Source organism: Pagrus pagrus, assembly GCF_965226575.1.
Source record: "Pagrus pagrus genome assembly, chromosome: 17".
In the NCBI taxonomy this organism is placed as follows: Eukaryota; Metazoa; Chordata; class Actinopteri; order Spariformes; family Sparidae; genus Pagrus; species Pagrus pagrus.
Window position 1 is genome coordinate 1,800,008 of NC_140201.1, and position 20,215 is coordinate 1,820,222.

The 20,215-nt window shown below is 42.9% G+C and overlaps 1 protein-coding gene across 6 annotated transcripts; it reads left to right on the plus strand.

Moving 5' to 3' along the window:
* Positions 1-321: 321 nt before the first annotated feature.
* LOC311272867 (ATPase family AAA domain-containing protein 2-like) lies at positions 322-19,341 on the plus strand. 6 transcript variants are annotated; one of them, XM_084379589.1, is made up of 28 exons: positions 322-723; positions 2,308-2,405; positions 2,550-2,578; positions 3,240-3,342; positions 3,887-3,959; positions 5,393-5,471; positions 5,543-5,668; positions 6,376-6,442; positions 6,802-6,888; positions 8,056-8,152; positions 8,243-8,358; positions 8,615-8,789; positions 9,197-9,285; positions 9,372-9,531; positions 9,707-9,797; positions 10,035-10,349; positions 10,451-10,568; positions 11,270-11,456; positions 12,403-12,588; positions 12,846-12,981; positions 13,079-13,275; positions 13,391-13,550; positions 14,009-14,131; positions 14,217-14,297; positions 15,577-16,032; positions 17,629-17,762; positions 18,058-18,186; positions 19,033-19,341. In XM_084379589.1, exons 1-28 carry the CDS (start codon positions 583-585, stop codon positions 19,063-19,065), a joined length of 3,786 nt encoding a protein of 1,261 aa, XP_084235715.1. In that variant the 5' UTR covers positions 322-582; the 3' UTR covers positions 19,066-19,341. The 6 variants fall into 6 exon arrangements, 3 of the variants coding, with proteins under 3 accessions (XP_084235715.1, XP_084235716.1, XP_084235717.1); XM_084379590.1 differs by lacking the exon at positions 15,577-16,032; XR_014624607.1 differs by lacking the exons at positions 15,577-16,032; positions 18,058-18,186; positions 19,033-19,341 and adding an exon at positions 15,401-15,511 and having other exon boundaries at positions 17,629-17,718.
* Positions 19,342-20,215: the final 874 nt, after the last annotated feature.

The following is a 20,215-nucleotide window of genomic DNA, read 5'->3' on the forward strand; positions in this document are numbered from 1 at the left end:
TGGAGTCAAAGTACAACATTTGCCTCTAAAATGTCGTGAAGTGGAAGAATAAAGTAGCAGAAAATGAAAACACTGGAGGAAAGTACCTCTGAATTGTACTTATTGTAAGAATATATGTAACTTTAAATGTTGTATTTTTTAAATAAATGAAACGTTTGTTTTAAATATTAGAAGTATTTATAAATGTATTATATCTGTATTTTCTGACCCTTTATTAATTTATATGCACTCATTGCTTTTTTATTTTATTTTTTGGACTTTTCCGTTTTCACTGGCATATTGCGTCATGACGTCACTAGGCGGCGTCAGAACGCTACGTTTTCGAATCCTCTCAGCGGTTTGACGGCGGAGCGTCTCCATCAGATATACTGTGTGTGTGTGTGTGTGTGTGTGTGTGTGTGTGTGTGTGTGTGTGTGTGTGTGTGTGTGTGTGTGTCAGCAGGCCGGTCCACTGAGCAGAACAACCGGGACACGTTTAAAAGCGTCTGTCTCCGTGTTTTCCGCCGTTTTCCCGGGTGCTAACAACTCTCCGGTAAGCTAGCAGCTAACAGCTAGCCTGCTAGCTTGAGTGAGAGCGTTACCATGGTGACGCTCCGCGGTAGAGGCAGCGGGCCGCCGCAGCAGCAGAGGCCGGCCAGGAGCTCCCAGTCCCCGGCGCGGGCTCCACCAGAGACCCGGAGCAGGAGCACGGTCATCCGGCCGGAGACACCTGGGCTGTCCACTGTGAGTCAAGTGTGTTTGACCGGGAAGTCTTTCTGTTTCAACTGTCAGTTTGTTTAACACTCTGATGTGTCCTCACAGCAACAGGTTCATTCATTTAACTGCTTAAAGTGAGTCACATTTAGTTTTTATCATCACTGTGGAGAGAAAAACGGAAATAAAGTTACCAGGAGAGCTAAAATCATCAAATCATATCAGAACCAGTGTGTATTTAGAGGTGTGTGTTCATAATAATAATAAACTATCATCATTTATATAATGTTCACACTAACCTGACATGTGAAATGTAATATAACTGCATCATTAGGACACTTTGTATCCGTCAGATGAACTTATTTACCTTCAACACATTCAAATCCTATTTTGAATGAACTTTTCAGTCAGCATTTGTTTTAAAGTGCTCCATAAACACACAGACTTGTCTTGATATGTATAATTAACCAGTGTGGTAAAGCAGCAGTGTTAGTAATAAGAGCAGCTGAACACTGACAAACAACACAACTGCTGATAATGTCACAATAACTGTGTTCACACAGCTCGTCACACAAAGGTGAACACAGGAGTTAAAAACTACAATCGAAATATGAAAGTAAAAAACAAGAGAAAATGATTTTCTCTTCTGATGGTAGGTTTAATTTGTTCAAACTTTAATATTTTGTTGTTACAAAATATAAAGAAATAAAGCTCAGGCTGATAAATTCACTGTACATACAGCATGAATCAGCTGATAAATAACTAGGAATTGAAATAAAAATGATATAATGATATATATGAAGAGTTTTTCACTCTTGTTTTTGGTCTGTTCTTTTTTAATTTTCTGTTATATAACTGTATTTTATGTTATATACTATTTTTGTTTTTGTTTGTAATGTTTGTTTTCAGTTTAGTTTATTTATTAAATTCAGTATTGGTATCAATTTTTTTTATTTTATTAAAAACTGAATTGTTTCAGGTAATTTTTGTGCTTTTCTCGTGTAGTTTTAATTTTTATTTCCGTTAACTAAGATGTTCAGTTTAGTTCAAGTTTCCAGATTGTGTTTGCTCATTTCAATTTAGTTGTTATTGATTAAAATATGTTTAGTTTTAGTTTAGTTTCTATTAATTTCAGTATTATTATCAGTTATTTTATTAAAAATTATAACACGGGGTATTTGTCGGGGGCGAGTTTTAAGAAGTTCAGACTATTTAGGAAGTGTTGCTTAAAAACACAACAAAAAAAACATTTCTGTGTTTTCATTTTATTTCAGTTAACTTTTATGGTTTTTTTAGTTTAGGTTAAGGTAACTATGAAACTACACTATGTCACTCCTACCTTGTAAATTTACTCTTAATAGCTCTTGTATCGTTATTCACGTCTATTTTTATTGTACATACTTGGAATTACTTACGTTAACTTGTTTCTCTTTATTTGTACTTTTTTCTGCCTTTTCTGCTGCCACACTTGAATTTCCCCTCTGATCAGGAGCCTCTTATCTTTTGGAAAATGAAATAAATGTGTGCAGTGTGCGTCTGTATTAATGTTGTATGACTCTGATTTCTTGTTGCCTGCAGCCGACAGACTTCTGACACGTTTGACTTATTTTTCAGGGATTAAACGATGAAGATGATGAAGAGAATCACATCGACTCAGAAACACACGAGGATGAAGATGTGAAACCAGCGAGAGCTGCGAGAGCCGTCATCAGGTCGGACCAGAAACACCAAAACATGTTTGATAACCACCTTCACTTCTGTGATCATCAGTTAGTTCAGTGTTAATTAGTTGTTAATCACCTTTATGTGACATAAATCAATTGTTCTCATACTGAAACTTGTTTGTGTGTCTTTAGGAAATCTGCAAGGCTTCAAAACCCTGCAGGTAGGAACAGTCACATTACCATTAAGATCTGTAGCCTGGAATATCAGGCAGGTTTGGAAAATACAGTGCTGAGATTTCTTAAAGGAACAGCTCACCCAAAATAAAAATTCAGTCATTCTCTCCTCCCTGCAACGCCGCTTTGCTGAAGCTCCAGAAATGTTTTGTGGACTGTGAAACTTCACCTGACTTTATATCAGCACGGAGGGAGGAGATGATGAATAGGTTTTTATATTTTTGGTGAAACTGTTCCTTTAAGTTGCTCACAAAAGTCATAAATTATCAGTAATTTCAGCAGGAGGAGACGTGTGGATGTGTGTGCTGTCATATTGTTTGTAAGTCAAAATAAAAACTGATCCATATCACTTTTTCTGCAACAAGCTAAAAATCTGCAATGGGCTGCAATGATTTATTTTGTTTATTTAATGAGTCATATTTAATGTACATGATTGTATCACCTAAACATCCCAGGCGAGAATATTTTGTGAATTTTTAAAACAACATTTTATTGGCTTTATTTAAAAGGGAGCAGTTCTGGGGAATCGCTGATTTATTGGCACACAAAAAAAGATCAAATAAAAAGTGAGTCTGTGTTTTGGTTCACTGTGTTCGGTGACTTCAGTAGCTTTCAGAACCAGATGTCTGTCCACATGTGTAACAACAGGTGGCAGGAGACGCTTGGCTGGAGGGCTGAGGAGAAGCACCCGGCCCACCAAACCCACCAGCAGGTATCAGGCCTCCAACATGTTCGACGGCATCAGCGCCAAGTAAGACCACAACCGAGCCTGTCGTTCACACACTGTCACCAGTCAGCCAAGAACATCTTACATTTTTTAATTAAAGATATCCCGTTTGACATCATCTGAGAACATTATTATAAAATTATCTGTGTAAAAAAAACAAAGCTGGAAAAGCTTGAGCATATAATAAATAATAACACCCAAAAAGCTTGTTAAACTCATCTGAGGACTAACTACAGCTGTTAGCTGCGCTGTCATTTAGTTAGTTTTGATGCTTTCTGCGTTGAGTTTTGTGTAATGTGGCTTCAGTGGGGCACGTTTACATTTGTCACAGACAGGATCGTCCTCAGGGTTCATTCTGACTTCTGTTTATGAAATATGAGTTAGATGTACTACTTTGAACTGCACAGGTGCATGTCATCTGCATATAGTTGTAATAGTCGTCAAGGGAGAGCAGCTGGAGTTTGAAATGGAAGAACACAAAGCATGAACGTGTCTGTAAAGTTGTGACAGGCTTCGCTGAAGGCGATCTAATCTGAGTAATGAATATTTAACACTTTTGTCTCTGCAGCGCGGCCAGGTCGGTCCTGAAGACCATGGACAGCATGAAGAAGAGGAGGCGGCTGAGTAACAACAGAGAAGGAGTGAGTACTGCACTCGCTGAAACATCAGAGTCAACACCTCATCTGGCACAAACTGCGTCCATCAGCTTCCTCACAGGTCTCCGGACTCATCTGGAGCTGGTTGGGATGAATGATAGACAATCCAGATACAGTCCAGACACGGACGGTGCACGTTAAAGAGTCAGTTACGTTTTCAACATGTTCTCAGTCTTTCTGAGTTCTGAGGAAAATCAAATGCACTACGAGGAGTTTTTAAACTGACGTAACAGTCTCACTTTAATACTCACACCTCCATCAGTGAGAAGATTGGCTATTTCTGTGTTATTAGTCTTAATGCCTCAGATCCCAGTGAAATAACAAGTCATGAAACTAAAACACTTTCTATGGCTGAGAATGAACGAATGTTGATAACTTTTACTTCCTGCACCCTGCAAACGAAAGTTAAGGAAAGAAAAGTAGTATTAAAATGTATCGCCTCTTTTTTTCACACTTGCCAGATCGAGATCTTTGGTGCCCTTTTTTGTTTGACGATGACAAGCTAAAAATAGACGTTTGATAATAAAACATGAGCAAACGTATGTTTTGTTTTTGTCGACAAGGCAAGACTAAAATGTTAGTGGCAGACATTCAGGAAACACATGATACTGACACAACAGAGAGGGTGTAACACTTGGATTTTTATTAAAAGATAAATATAACAAGGTTTTAACGTGACAACGAGGCACGACTCTTCCTTGATGGTCTAGTCTAAACTTTTATGGGGAAGTTTATGTCTCACACTGTCCAATTACAGGAGGACTTAAAGGAATTCAAACGCCTGACTCAGAAGCCGACGTCTTCTGACTGCTCTTGTAAATTATCATCCAGCAGGACTTTCAACTGTCCTCCTGCTCCAAACCTTCGTAAACGCACCGTCCTGTCACACGAACGTCACCGCAGACCGAGCACACAGTCACTGTCAGCGTACTGAAGTGACTCTAGACGCAGCTTCATGACCACAGCTGAAACATGCTCACACAGTCCGTCTGTCTCACTGGGTGCTGCCTCTCTTATCAGGCCGTCGTGAGGGTGGTGCACCCAGCTGCACCCTGCCTCCCTCCCTCTGCTGCTGCTGCTGGGGAGTGGGCCACAGCTCTATCAGCTGCCAACATATTGGACGGCAGCGACCCTGTTTTTGTCTTTGTGTGTTTTTGTCACATGAAGTTTGAGCGTTGACACAGTTTATGAACTTTGCTCTCAAACTGAGGCGTCTTCATCTCTCTGATTTAACTAACGAACAATTATCGCAGCGATGTTGTGAGTCTATAATTAAAGGCAAAACATCAGGAGTTATATTTTCAAGGCAGCACTAAATGAATAAATCACCTCCCCCCTCTTTTCTCCTACCTTTATTGTTTTTTATTAAACTTTGAATATCTAAACAGTTTTTTTTAATATGTTTGATGAAACTGTAGAAGATCTGCTCTAAAGCCCAGAGGAGGAGGACACTGGTGCCGCTGCAGAGAGAGCTGAGTGACAGCGACGATGAAAACGGTTTGTATGAACATTCAGAAGAATGTGAATCTGAAAACATCTCCATTTGCTAATAACCTGTCATATAACAGGTGGAGTCGACGACGAGGACAGCAGCCAGGAAGTGGCAGCAGATGATGACAGCAACTGCAGCGTTAACCAGAACTTTGACGCCAAACTGAGCCGAGCCTCGTCGTTGTACCAGGGACCGAGCAACGGTCAGAAACGGACCGCTGAGCTGAAATCAATAGAACCAATCACTTCTGCGTCACACATGAGCGTATATACAATTTAACTGTCTTTACAACTGAAGTAGCTGGAGACTTGTTTTAATGCTCCACACAGCTTGTGTGGTGTAGTCCAAGTCTCCAGACGCCCGAGATCCCAAATTGATTTAAAAAGACGTTATTTACAAAGCTGAACTCTTCACTTTGGCTGCTAAGCTAAAAGCGTTAGCGCTCACCCCATCTGAAGTGCGTACACAAGCTTCTGGAGACTTAATATTATTATTATTATAGTTCGGGGAAAAACGCATGCTGTTTTACTGTGAAGCTCCAGAAATGTTTGGTGGACTCACGAAACTTCACCTGACTTTCCGTCAACATGAAGATGAGGAGATGATGACTGAATATTCATCTTTAAATTCTCTCTATAAAACAGGGCTGGGACTCTTGATTCAGAAGTTTTGGTTTCTCTGTGTGATTTATGTTTTCTCACTCTGTGACCAGTTGCTGCTTTTAAAACACAAAAGATCCCAGTTATATACTGCAGGTCTCTGAGGCCCCCAAAACACCTCAACACACTCAGATTTAGCGTGCGATTTGTCTCAGCCCTGTTCTGAGCGACGGTTTAACGATAAATTCACTTTTGAGCTCACACAGCTCAAACGTAAAGCTCTGATGTTGTTTTCTTTGTTGCTGTTTAGAGTTCCTGAGAGGAACGTTGAGGATCAGCGCCTCGGGACCAAACACGCCGCTCAGAGGAGCCTTCAGGTCAGACTGTTGGCCGAACGAACCTTCAACCCACTTTTTTGTTTTCTTTAAAAAAGTGCTGTAACTGCAACATAAAGAGTTCAGCTTCAGGAAGCTTTGAGAGGATAATGTGCTTCTTCATATTTGGTCTCTTTGTTTATTATTTGTTTATAGTCTCTGCTGCCATGATTTTCACCTTACAACCTAAAATATGTTCAGGATGTTTATCATTTGTTTCTTAAGTTAAATGTGAGTGTTGTATAAAAGTGATTTGTTGCTCAGGAAAGATACAAATAGACCGTCGAGTTTACATTTGAATTCCACCAAAACTGAGTCGTCCTTCACCTCCGTTTCCTTATTTCCTTACATTTTATCCTCAGATCCATGAAGAGATCGTGGACGAGTCAGTGTGATGAAGACAACGACTCCGATGACGAAGTGCAAAACGTTGAAAACGTCTCTCAGAGGTCAGTCAGTGATGAAGCTCTTCACTGAGGCAACACAAACACGTCACTCACTCACTGAGCTGTTTCTGGTGTTTGCTTCAGGGAGGAAATTCTTCCTTCTCTATGAAACAAAATAAAACTCATGTGAGGAGATAAATCCTGTCGAAGTTAAAAGTTTCTTTAACACACAGATGAGTGAGTTGCAATGGATGTGCTCGAGACTCCAGGAAATACACCTATTAGATTTTTTTCAGCATCTGTCGAGAGGATTGATGCCACGCTGATGTCTGTACAGTCAACATGAGGGTACAGACAGCAGCTGCTTAGCTTAGCTTAGCATAAAGACTGGAAACAGGGAGGCATCTAGCCTGGCTCTGTCCATTTATTTTATATCTTGTTTGTTTGATCCGTACAAAATCTAAAGTGTGAAAACAGCAATTTAGGGGGTCAGGTCCCAAACTGTTTCTCTGCCGGGAGCAGCCAGCTGAGACTCCAGGAAGTTACACCCAGTTGAGAAGTAGTGTGGCACTTTCCTGGTTGAGATTTCCAACTTCCATTTTCAGAGCGGCGGGCGGCGCCAGAGGTAAACAGACAGAACTGATAAGTGTGCAGGCGTTTCAAACCTCAGCAGTGCAGCCTCCTCCTCGCATATAGACACAAGTTAGTGGATGCCTTTTTTTTTACAACGTTTGAATCTAAATATTCCAGTCACCAGCCTGATAAATACAGCCTACAAATACATCCTACCCTCGCCCTGTGGGTGCTCACGTTTGACAACTGCCCACCTCCAAGAAGGGACTTCAACTTTTCTCGTAGGAGGGCAGAAATGTTTGGTTCTGAATTGTCTGAACAGCTTTAACGTCCCGTAAATCAGTGAGTTGTTGCTGTTAGCCGGCTGCTGATGGTAATATGGAGATATGCTGCTGTCTTGGTCTCTGTTGAAGAAGAGATTTTTATCTCACTGAGACTTAGATAAAGGAAAATAAGATGACGTACAGACGTTGGAGTGGTATCGATCTAAAAAGTCTATTTTCCAAAATGTTGTACTTTTCCTTTAACGTCTCCTTTGTCACATGCACACATTTATCAACATTCATTAAACTCTGTCTGTGTTGATTAAATGTGTCGCTGTTCATGTTTTCAATCATCATTTCTTTCCTGACTGTGTGTTTGTGTTGGTCCTGTCAGCTGTCGTCCACTCGGCGATCTTCTGGGGACTCGCAGAGAGAAGATGAACGCAGGAGCAGGACTGGCGGACATCGATCCGATGGCCATCGACCAATCGGTGAGTCCAGACGTGTATGAGTTGAAGAGTTGAAGTGATTCCTGCTCTCAGCTCCTCTCTCCATCATCCTTCCTTTCCTTCCCTCCTCAGGTGGGCTTCGACAGCATCGGAGGTCTGTCGCGTCACATCTCAGCTCTGAAGGAGATGGTCGTGTTCCCGCTTCTCTACCCCGAGGTCTTTGACAACTTCAAGATCCAGCCTCCCAGGTTTATATATATTATATATATATGTATATTTATTATACATGTCCTTTATTACACACACTCCTGGATAAATATCAGGAGTAAACAATAAAACATCACCAATTTATTGATGTGTTCAGACATTTCTGATGAATGTTGCTTTATTTATTTTTTTCAATATGTAATCATAAGGATGTTTTGTGCAGCGCCAGTTATGACTACATTTTACTACATTTTTATTAGATATATATTTTGACATCTTGTGCCTGTCCGTCTCCAGAGGTTGTCTGTTTTACGGTCCTCCTGGGACGGGGAAGACGCTGGTCGCCCGGGCGTTGGCCAACGAGTGCAGCAACGGCAACAGGAAGTTGGCGTTCTTCATGAGGAAGGGAGCCGACTGCCTCAGCAAGTGGGTGGGCGAGTCGGAGCGCCAGCTGCGGCTCCTGTTCGAGCAGGTAAGACCACGCTAACACCAAAACACACCTGAGGTCTCTGTGCTGCCCCCTGCTGGCTGCCTGCAGACAACGGCCTCGTTATCAGTTTCAAAGCTAAATCGTTTAGGAAACAAAAATCCATAACTACTTTACTGTCACAATGTTACTGTTTTCTGTGATTAATCAGTGATTAAAAATACTTGACAATATGACAATTTACCTACCTGCATAGTCCGTCAGGTAGTTGTCTAGACCAATCAGTACTTACCTGCTACACTGATCATGTGAATGATTGATTAAAGGCTTGTTAACGCTTTACTGTCTCGAGTGACTTCTTCTTCATTCTGAATTAAAACATTCAGTTTAATTTTATTTCCTTCATCTGAGATTTTAATGACCTCGTGTGTGTTGGTGTGTGTCGGCCTCAGGCGTACCAGGTGCGTCCCTCCATCATCTTCTTTGACGAGATCGACGGTCTGGCTCCGGTCCGATCCAGCAGGCAGGACCAGATACACAGGTGAAAAGAAAAGAAAACTAAACGGCAGCAGATGTGCGTGCATGAATACATCAAAAAAATATTGTGTCATCACATCCGTCCTGCAGCTCCATCGTGTCGACGCTCCTGGCTCTGATGGACGGGTTGGACAGCCGAGGGGAGGTCGTGGTGATCGGAGCGACAAACCGGCTGGACTCCATCGACCCGGCGCTGCGACGGCCCGGACGCTTTGACAGGGAGTTCCTCTTCGGACTGCCGGACAGAGAGGTGACATCTTTTATCATACCTGACCTCAAATCCAGTGTACATACTTACATACATACGCTTCATCTCCCACATTCTTGGAGCTCTTGATTCTGTTATTGATCTTTATTTTCTTTATTTGTCCTTTTGTTGACTCTCGGTCGACTCAGCTGAATGTTTGATTCGGTTTATGTTTCAGTCTCGTAAAGAGATTCTGAAGATCCACACCCGGCAGTGGAAACCTCCTCCGTCCGAAGACTTCCTGGAGGAACTGGCTGAGAAATGTGTCGGTAAGAGAGACGGCGCAGGTGCTTCATCATCAAGTGATCCAGTGTCCAACTGTTTCAACTGATCCAACCATTGGACTAGTAACCACTATACCACCAGACTCCCTTAACAAATTGTCTGATTTTAAGTGTTTAATGAGGAGAAACGTAACAAACTTTGTGAAATGGCTATTGGATAAGAATAAAGATTTGTAATTTGGATATTGGATCACTTCCTGGATCTCCCTCTCTGACTCTCAGGTTACTGCGGCGCTGACATCAGGGCGGTGTGCACCGAGGCGGCGCTGTGCGCTCTGCGCCGCCACTACCCTCAGATCTACGGCACCTCCCAGAAGCTCCTGCTGGACGTCTCCTCCATCGCCGTCAGCAGCTGCGACTTCGTGGCGGCCATGAGGAAGATGTCGCCTGCCGCTCACCGCCTCGCCGCCTCACCCGCCAAACCCCTGTCAGCCGTGGTTCACCCGCTGCTGGGCGCCACTCTGCGAGACATCCTGGAGGCTCTGCAGAGGCTGTTCCCTCATGCCGAGCAGGGGATGAAGAGGAAGAGGGAGCCAGGTGAGTCTGAGTCGACGGCAGAACGCAGCAGCAGAACCGTCAGAGGAGCACGTGTATGAAGCGTTGTGCATCTCTTAGATCTGTTGTTCTCTGCACATCAGATCTGACCTCCGGTGTCCTTGACGACGGCCTGATGAGTGGAGGTGATGAGGTCTCCAGCTCGTCCAGCGTCTCTGCACCCTCGACCTCCAGGAGCAGAAACTTCCTGCACTTTGCCAGGTGAGTCTGATCCTCAGTTGGGTTTCAACAACTTTTATCAACAAAATTCAAATGTTTCTGATCAAATTAGATTTTTTTCAACTAGAATCAGAGACACGAACCACAAAAATGTACATCTAGCATCTTTTCAACTGATGAAGATGTAACTTTTTAGTCTTTTACTGTATATTTAAAGGTATAATACGTAACATTTCTGCATTTAAAAGTCTAAAAAACTACTGAGTTGTGTTCTTACATTATCCCAGATGTTTCCAACAATGTTCAAACCAGAGAAATATGTGATTTCTGTGACGATGCTTTTTCATTCGGTCACGTGTCAGTACAACCGAGGAAGGAAGTCTGAAACGTAACGTGAATAAAACTTTTAAAACATGACCTCATCCTCAAGTCACATCAGAACGATTTGCACAACTAATGGTTGTTTAACGATGGAGAACACAACTCCCATCATCCCACACTGCTAAAATACTGTCTAATCAGCTGCACATTTAGTAAATAAAGTAAAGTAAAATAAAGTTTATATGCATGTTAATCTCCTCTATGACTCAACAGCCTCGACCTCTGCAACACAAAATGACTTTTATTAATCACAATAATTGATGGTAGAAGTGTTTATTTCCGACGACTCATTACAGCTGAAATATTGTAAAATAAAGTCCTTTTGGAAACTGATTTTTTCCCGTCTTGCTGCTCTCCTGCAGGAGTGCAGTCAAACAGCCGACGTCCCACCGTCCCCGGATGCTCCTGGTAGGTCGTCCTGGCGCCGGTCAGACGTCTCACCTGGCGCCGGCGGTTCTTCACGCTCTGGAGCGTTTCACCGTCCACAGCCTGGACTCTGCCGTGCTGTTTGGAGTCAGCAGCACCTCCCCGGAGGAAGCCTGCGCCCAGGTGACTCCTCAGAAAACATCACACCGATGTAGACGAATATTTTAGATGTTAACCCTATGAAAAGGGATCTCCTGTGGGCAGCAGCAAGTCGCAGGAGATTGTTGTTTGCATGATTCTGTGAAAACGGATCTAAAATAAAAACTATAATAGCTCAAGCAAAGAGAGCCGAGGCTTCTTTCACATCGTCACATTTTCCGCTTGTGATGACTTCATTGTGTTTTGTTACGCACAGTGCAAAACGTGGTGAGGAGAGATACAGGTGGATTTCAATGACACAGTTTCAGTGATTTTATTAGTCATCGTGGTTTATTGACTGCCGCAGCCTCACAGCTCAGACTGTACATATTTTAGGGACATGAAGCCTTTTAAGATGATCTGGCAGTTCAAATAACTTGTTTAGAAATATTGTGTTAACATTCAGAATTTTTTTGGATCATTAAGTTTTTTTAAATGTAAAAATATACATGAATGATTATAATCTATAGACTTAAATAACCTTGTATTTAAGTCTATAGATTAACATGTTTACAGCCTGGTACGATAAACAGTTTTGGTCTCTACAGATAGTTTCCCTGCTCATGACTGTACAGGGTTGAATTTTTATATAAGTCACGTTACAAATTTTAGGGATATTTACAGGAAGGATTTGAAGATGCTCCAAAAAATAACTTCACAATGTAGAAAAGTATAACTGAAGGAACTGGCGAGTTTGAATAATAAATAATGAAATTAGGTGGTTCCTTCTCTCATGTCTCCCTAAATGTGGTTCTTTAGTGACATCTGGTGGTCACGACATGCAACTGTAGATTTTCTTTTTTTTTCATAAATCTCTGGTTGAGTTTTGTAATTAGTTTGAATCACAGAAAAGCTGAAACCTAAAACATAAAGTCTACTTCAGAGGAGTAAACATTTTGGTCTTTAGGTGACGTTGTTTCGTCCTCCTCAGGTGTTTTGTGAGGCCAAGCGGACGTCTCCCAGCATCCTCTACATCCCCCACATCCAGCAGTGGTGGGAGACTGCAGGCCCGTCGCTGAGGGCCTCCTTCTTCAGTCTGCTGGGCAGCATCCCCTCCTTCTCCCCCATCCTCCTCCTCGCCACCTGCAGCCTCCCCCATCAGCATCTGGACCCGGAGGTGAGCAGCTGGACTGAGGTCTCACAATCAGTCCATCAGTTCTTTTTAGCATCTATAGTCAGTAGGAAATACCTCAAAATTGTACTTAAACACAGTACTTGAGTAAATTATACAGTTACATTCCCTCACTGGTTACTCAAAATTTGTAAAACCAAGATTTTCATCTTTCCAAATATCGGTGATCAGTCTCATTGATTACTGATAATCTGTTTCCTCATCAGCCGACTTGATGAAGTGGTCTGACTTCTGTTTCTCAGGTCCAGTCTCTGTTTCGGGAGGAGTACGGGGAGGTGTACACCATCAGTGTTCCGACCCGGCAGGAGAGAACCGACTTCTTCCAGGACCTCATTCTGAACCAGGCCGCAGAGGCTCCGCCCTCCAAGAAACCCATCTGTATGTGACTCCATTTTGTTCTGGTTCAGACACAGTTACCTGTTTGTGTCACAGATCAAACCATGACGTGTTATGTTTGACTCCCTCCCCCTCTCAGTGACTGACGCCATGGAGATCCTCCCCCCGGCTCCCCTGCCTCCCTCCTGCCACCTGTCAGAGCAGGAGCGCCTCCGTCTGGAGGAGCAGGAGGAGGACGTGCTGCGAGAGCTCCGCCTCTTCCTGCGTAACGTCACCGAGCGTCTGAGTCTGGACCGCCGCTTCAAGGCCTTCACCAACCTGGCCGACATTGAGGAGGTCAGAGGGTTTCTCATGTTTTTACCCAGCTGGTGTTTTTATAAGTTACTTAAAAAAAAGTAATCAAAAATGTCAGATTCATGGGCAAAACTGTAAACCTGTCGGTCTCCTCCAGGCCCCGGACTACCTGCTGGTGGTCAAGAGGCCGATGGACCTCTCCACGCTGCTGACCAACATCGACGAGCACAAGTACGTGACGGTCGGAGAGTTCATGTCGGACGCAGACCTCATCTGGCAGAACGCCCTCAAGTACAGCCCGGACAGTGACCCCATGGGTGAGACGACCACTAACAGACGTTTCTTGTGATGACATTTGTTTTCCGTGACTCAGACTGAGCAGGTGAGTCCAGGTGAAGCTCTGATGCTGACTTCAGTTGTCAGGTGGACTTCAGTCATGCTGACAGTCTGACAGTTTCATTGAAAACATTGTGTGTCTGCTTCGCTGTGAAGCCAGCAGGGCTTTTTTTTTTTTTCTTTGAGCCTCTCAGTCTGTGATTGATGAGGGAAGTGAGTTTAACAGGTGAGATAAAAACAGAACAGATCTTTCACCTGGATTCACCTGCTCACTGTCAAAACCACGGCCTCCCATCAGGCGCTCAGCTGGAAGTGTCTCAGAAGTGAACCCGAACAGAACGAGTCGACTCTCTCGATGCTTCAGCTCGTGTCCGTGTTGTAAATAAACTGTTTTTGCAGAACTGAAATCAAATGGTGTGTGTGTGTGTGTGTGTGTCAGAGCGTCACATTCGTCACCGTGCGTGCGCTCTGAAGGACACGGTGCGCGCCATCATCAGAGACGAGCTGGACGAAGACTTTGAGAGAGTCTGCGAGGAGATCAGGGAGTCTCGTGTGAGGAGAGGTGAGACGTCCTGACAGCAGCAGCACAGATCATGAAATATAAAATATAAATGTTTAAACTATAAAGACTTTTATTTTGCTTTCAGCGTCGTCCTGGGCGACGGACAAGAACTCAGACGAGGCCGACGGCGTCTGCAGCTCGGCTCTCAACAGAAACAGTCCTCGAGGTCAGTTCACCACGGAGGAGGAAATGTTTACATGAAAGGAAAATGAATTATTATTAATTATTTTATTATTTACATTTTTTAGACTCGGTGCCAAAGTATTAGTTTATATAAGTAATTAACTATTTGCAGCCAAAGAGAAAAACAGCCTCATTGAAAACAGCTTCCAGGCCCTGAACACCTGCTAATGTCAGCAGCAGATGTTTGTGAACACACTGTCTGTTTCAACTGATCCAACCATTGAACCAGTCGCCACAACATCACCAGACTCCCTCAACAAATCGTCTGATTTTAGCAGTTGTTTCATGAGGACAAACTTAACAGACTTTGTGAAACGGCTGCGACAGATTCTGAATCATTGTCTCCTTCTGGTAAATTCAGCATTAAATGAAACAGTAAGTTGTGTGTTTCCTTGTAAAAAGTGTCAGTTTGTGGCAGCATGGCTGTACCAGCCTGTCTGCTTCTGTGTCTACAGTGCTAAAGTCTTACCTGCCAACATTTAGCAGCTGTTTGAACACACTGTTTACACTGATTTCACCATTTACACTCAATTTATGAAAGAGGAAACATTTTATTGACAAATACACTAAACAGTGACCAATATAGACCTATTACTTCTTGGAGAAAGTCCCCAGACTCCCTTAAAAAATGTCTCAGTTTAGTGAGTTGTTGCGTTGGAGACACTTTATAAACTTTGTGAAACGTTATTTGGGACAAATTCTTGATTGTTTGGGTCGTCTTGTAAATTCAGCATTAAATGCAAAACATAAAGTTGTTTATTCCTTGTAAAAAGTGTTTGCAGAAAATCAATCTTTCTGGGTCTGTTTGTCCCAGTGATGGACTGTTTATTTGCATACAGAGCAGGAAGTGAGATCTGATTACAAGTGGTCATTTGAGGCGGCGTGAACAGCCTCTGACTCCATCCACTCTGCAACTTACAGCTGTTTTTAAATGTGTAAAAATCACATTAACACAATTAAAGTTTAGACTTTTTCAGGCCATCTTAACAAAACTATTATGTATTTTTTTTTAAAAACAGTGTTCATCGCACCAAACTGAGAGTGAGTGTGTGATACAGGAAGTTACAGTCTTTATTTAACCATCAGAGCATCAGGGTGAAAGAGCAGCTGAGGAGAGGAAGTGACAAGAGATCAGATGAAGTGGAAAAGTCAAGAGAAGAAGAAGAGGAGGAGGAGATCAAGTATAGAGACGAAGAGGTTTGATTGCGCTCATCATCTTCACTTTCTGCTCTTTCTAACGACCTTTTCTCCTCTTGCTTCAGCTCGCAAGAAAAAATATTACAAACGGCAGAGAAAATCCAAGTGGAGTACCGGTGTCATCAAGAAACCCAAGAAGAAGAAGGCGCCGTCACCCCCCTCGTCTTCCTCTTCCTCCCTGTCCAGCAGGGGGAACTCTGAATCCGGCCCGGAGGAGATCGGACTTGTCGAGATGAGAGCGGTGATCGGCTCCACTGACCCGAGCTCATCCAGCACGTCAGAGAGCAGCGACTGGGAGCAGACCCACCTGACAGCCACCGCCAACGGGTATCATCACCACTTAAACGGCGTCACAGGTATCCAAAATGGAGGCCTTGTGAACGGGTACCACCATCCAGAGCCAATAGACCTTCGGCGAGCTAACGGTGTCCCCAAAGTGAGGCTGAACCTCAGGAATCAAACCTCAAAGACTCCCCCGCTCCTGAACCGCGTGGTGAACGGGGTCTGTTTGAGAAAAATAGGTCTGTATGTGTCAGAAACAGAAGTGCTGCTCTACTAACTCTGCTTCACTGGACTGCGACTAATCTGCGCCGCTGCAGCTTCAAACCGTGTTTAAAACGAGGAGTGAAAGTACGACTGCTGCTGCTGCTGCTGCTGCTGAACAGGCTTCAACAGGCCTCAGCTTCAGACCGGAGGCTCTGCAGATCTCTGGGCGTCGAGCCAAAACTGACACAAACTGAGCTGAGAACACAACAGCTGCCCTGAAATCACACAAACGTTCAGGTGAAATGCTTCAAGTGGTTTAATTCACATGTGCTGATTTCTCTTCCAAATACACTTTATAGTCAGGTAGGAAGATGAGTCCATACACGTCATTGATTTTAATCCTGAAGGTGTCGAGTAAACGCGTTTCTTATGTTCCCAACTCTAAATATTGTCTCAGGGTCTGTTTGGCGGCCGTCTCTCTGAGCATCCTGGATTTTCTGATTTCTAGACGAGGTTTGGAATAAAAACATTGTTTGAGAGGGTTTGTGTGATGATTTCAACAAGTTTTGTTTACTAAAATTGATAAATAAGAAAGACGTCTGTATAATTTACACTCAAAATATGCCCCAAATACCTGTCTTCATATATTGTAAGCTGAACTATATAACCCATGTGAACTCTGCTCAACAGTTATTACAGAAAAATGGCTGAATATAAGTAAAATAATTCAAAATAACAATGAAAACTGTTTGTTTGTTGTTGTTTACTCTTGCGTGACAGAACAAGCTCTACAGGTGGTGAGCAGATCATACAGTTTGATATATTTGGAAGATTTTGAGTTGAAGCTACACACGTTTTTATTATTTCAAACTTGTTAACATGAAGACAATAACCCTCTGCATGATGTCTTGGATTTGCAATCTACGTCGGAAATCCAACATTGCCGCAAAGATGGCTGCCAAACAGACCCAAGGGACGTTATTTCCAGCCGGGAACATGATCATTTGTTTACGAAACACTTTGAGGATTACAGTCAGAAAAATCAGTCAATATATCATCACCCTCCTACGAGACTAATATGTCTCGTCTGGAAACAAACCGTGACATCAAATGAAGGTTTTAAGACCTTTTTAAAGACGTTCTTCATCACTGAAAGATGTTTTTTTTTTATTAGTGCTACATGACGAGAAAGAAAATGAGAAAAAGGGCTGTGGTACTCACTTTTGTTCAAAAGGTAGAAAACCTGCAATAACCAGAATGCAACAGCGGACCACTGAAGGCTTCCTGTGGTGGGAAACGTGCTGGAGGTCGATGTTTGGTTTTAGTTCGTCCGTTGTCACAAATTTTCTTTTGAAGCCAGAAACATTCATGCCCCCCGACATACACCAGATTTGCCAGAGTTGCATCAACTTCCTGTCTGTTGTGACTTCCTGTCGAGCAAAAGAGAAACGTGAGTTCAAACTGCTGACTGAGTCGTTATAAACATGGCTGAATGTTACCACACAACATCCTCGCCCCAGTGTCTGCAACCCAGAGAAGCTTTGACCAGTCTGTCCCTGTTGATGGCATGAATGTTACTTTAATGAGTAATAAACTGACAGAATGAACCGTTTCTGCCTCGTCCTCCTCAGGAAAGAGTAACAGGACCAAGACGGGAGCCAACAAGGCGACCTCGGAGCAGATCCAGCTGCTCAACGGAGGCAGATCTGTGGAGATCCTCGACGACGAAACAACACTGCTGATAGTCGATCACCGGCAGCTGAGGGTGAGTCCAGCAGCTCGTGTGTGGAGGTGTCAGCTTCTGTGTGTAGTAACAAATGTGCTTATATTCAGAATCTGAATGTTTCATTTCTAATGAACTGAAACACGTTAATGTGAATTTTGGGGCATTTACTTTCCACAAGTCTGAAAGAAGATGTGTTGGCAGCAAAATAGCCCAAAATCTTGAATCTTGAAAAATCGTGTCGTCGCCTCTTTCAGTCGTATTCTGAATCGCTGCGTCGCTGTGATTGTTGTTGTTGTTGTTGTCGTTAGCCTGATGTTTTTTGTGTGTTCATCAGGATCTCCTGAGCAGAGCCGTGGTTAAAACTGACGGTGCTGAGGTGGAGCCGCTGGAGAAGCTCTACGCTCAGCTGGCTCAGTGCATCTACAGACACAGAAACAACTTCAACAAGACGGAGCTCATTCAGGTACGACCATCTCACTGAGACCGACCCGATAACAGAGCAGAGGGTCATAAAGACGATCATCAAGTCTGACATCATTTTGTTTTATTCCACGTCTCCACGGGTGTGAACAGACGCTTCTCGTCTCGTTTATATCAACAGTGTTGTAGGACGGACGTCATGAGTCACAACAGAGTCTGACTTTGAGCAGCTTCAACTGCCTGTGACATTATTACAGAAACTCACAGGCCAACTTTTATTTTTAATATTTGGAGTTAATTAAGTTTTACAGATGGTCTGTGTTGTGTTGCTGCCTCAGAGTGAATCTTCTGTCTGTTTGCCCATCTCTGATAGTCTGATAGCCCTTTTTAGTTTCAGCCTGGAGATGTAAAAGCATCCGGTTCACTACTTAGTCTAATAAGTCAAAAAATAAAGTCACAAAATGTCAAGAAAGGAAATATATTGACACCTATTTTCCTTATAAACAGAAAAATACAACCGTTAGCTCCAGGGCTAACTGAGCTACATGCTAATGACAGCTAGTCGTTACAGCCAAAGATAGTTACAGGACAGAGTATAATTAGCAGCAGGTAGCCTCCTCCAGTTTTTGATTCCAGCTGTAAGAGAGTGTAAGTCTCTGCTGCAGGATCGTGACGCTGACGAAGGCTGAAAACAGTTTGTTGTTGTGAAGTGACTTCCTGTCTTTGAGTGTGACCCTCCTCTGTCATCATTATCGACATTCGTCTGGTCAGGAGACACAACTCTTCTTTTTTAATTGACAGCAGTGAGCGGTGATGTGTCTGAGCTCACCTGCTGGTGTCAGAGAACGTGATCACACATGTTGACAGACGTTTCCTCTTTTTTTCCCAGGAAATGAAGAAGGAAGTCGACAGCTTCTCTTGATGTCTCTACCAGCTCTATTTAATAAAACCTCAGTGCAGTCAGGAAGTTGTTTACTTACTTGTTTTGACATTTTATCTCAATACCTTAATATGTATTCTTATTTATAAGAATGTGATGAGACTATCAAAGATGTATCCTTGTGACCATGCAGTGTTATTTAACTTTAATTTATCAGGATGTAAACTTGAATTAAAGTGCTTCTGAGGCTGAATTATTCTCACTGTTTGTGTGGTTTGTGTGCTAAAAATGGAATTAGACATTTGTTTCTAAACTTAATAGCGATGATGATTTCTCATTTTAATTGTCAATAATCTTCCAGTTAGTGACTGTAACTCTTTTTGCCCTCATAAAACCAACAGACACGATCCAATACAAAAGAATTAGTCACCTTAAATTCATACTCCCAACAAACAGGGTCCAGCATATCAGAGTAACTGCTAACTGAATTATTTTTATACATCCATGACTGTAGCGACCGTTAGCTTGTTAGCTCAGTAAGCAGTGCAGCAGTATGTTGTATTTGTATGTCCTTTGTAATTTGTCTCCTTTATCTGTATTATTGTTGATATAAAGCAATATAAGGTAACTTGTGTTAAGAAAAGTGCTATATCAATAAAGTTTTACTAACTTACTGACTTACCAGGAGCGCGTTGGTGTACACCGCTAGCACAGGAGCTTTGCACCACTGCACTGGGAGATACAGGTTTTCAAGCCCGCCGCTCACTGGTTAGCATGCTAACTTCAGTAGATATCCTGGTGTGGTGACAGGTCTCTGTAAAGACGTGGGGGAGAAGGGTCTCCAAAGAAGTGGTGGAGAGAGGCCTCTGTGAAGACCTGATGGAGACAAGTCTCTGTAAAGACATAGTAGAGACAGGTCTCTGTACAGACGTGGTGGAGACGGGTCTCTGTGAAGACATAGTGGAGACAGGTCTCTGTAAAGACATAGTGGAGACAGGTCTCTGTGAAGACATAGTGGAGACAGGTCTCTGTGAAGACATAGTGGAAACAGGTCTCTGTACAGACGTGGTGGAGACGGGTCTCTGTGAAGACGTAGTAGAGACAGGTCTCTGTAAAGGCGTGGTGGAGACGGGTCTCTGTAAAGATGTGGTGGAGACGGGTCTCTGTACAGACATGGCGGAGACGGGTCTCT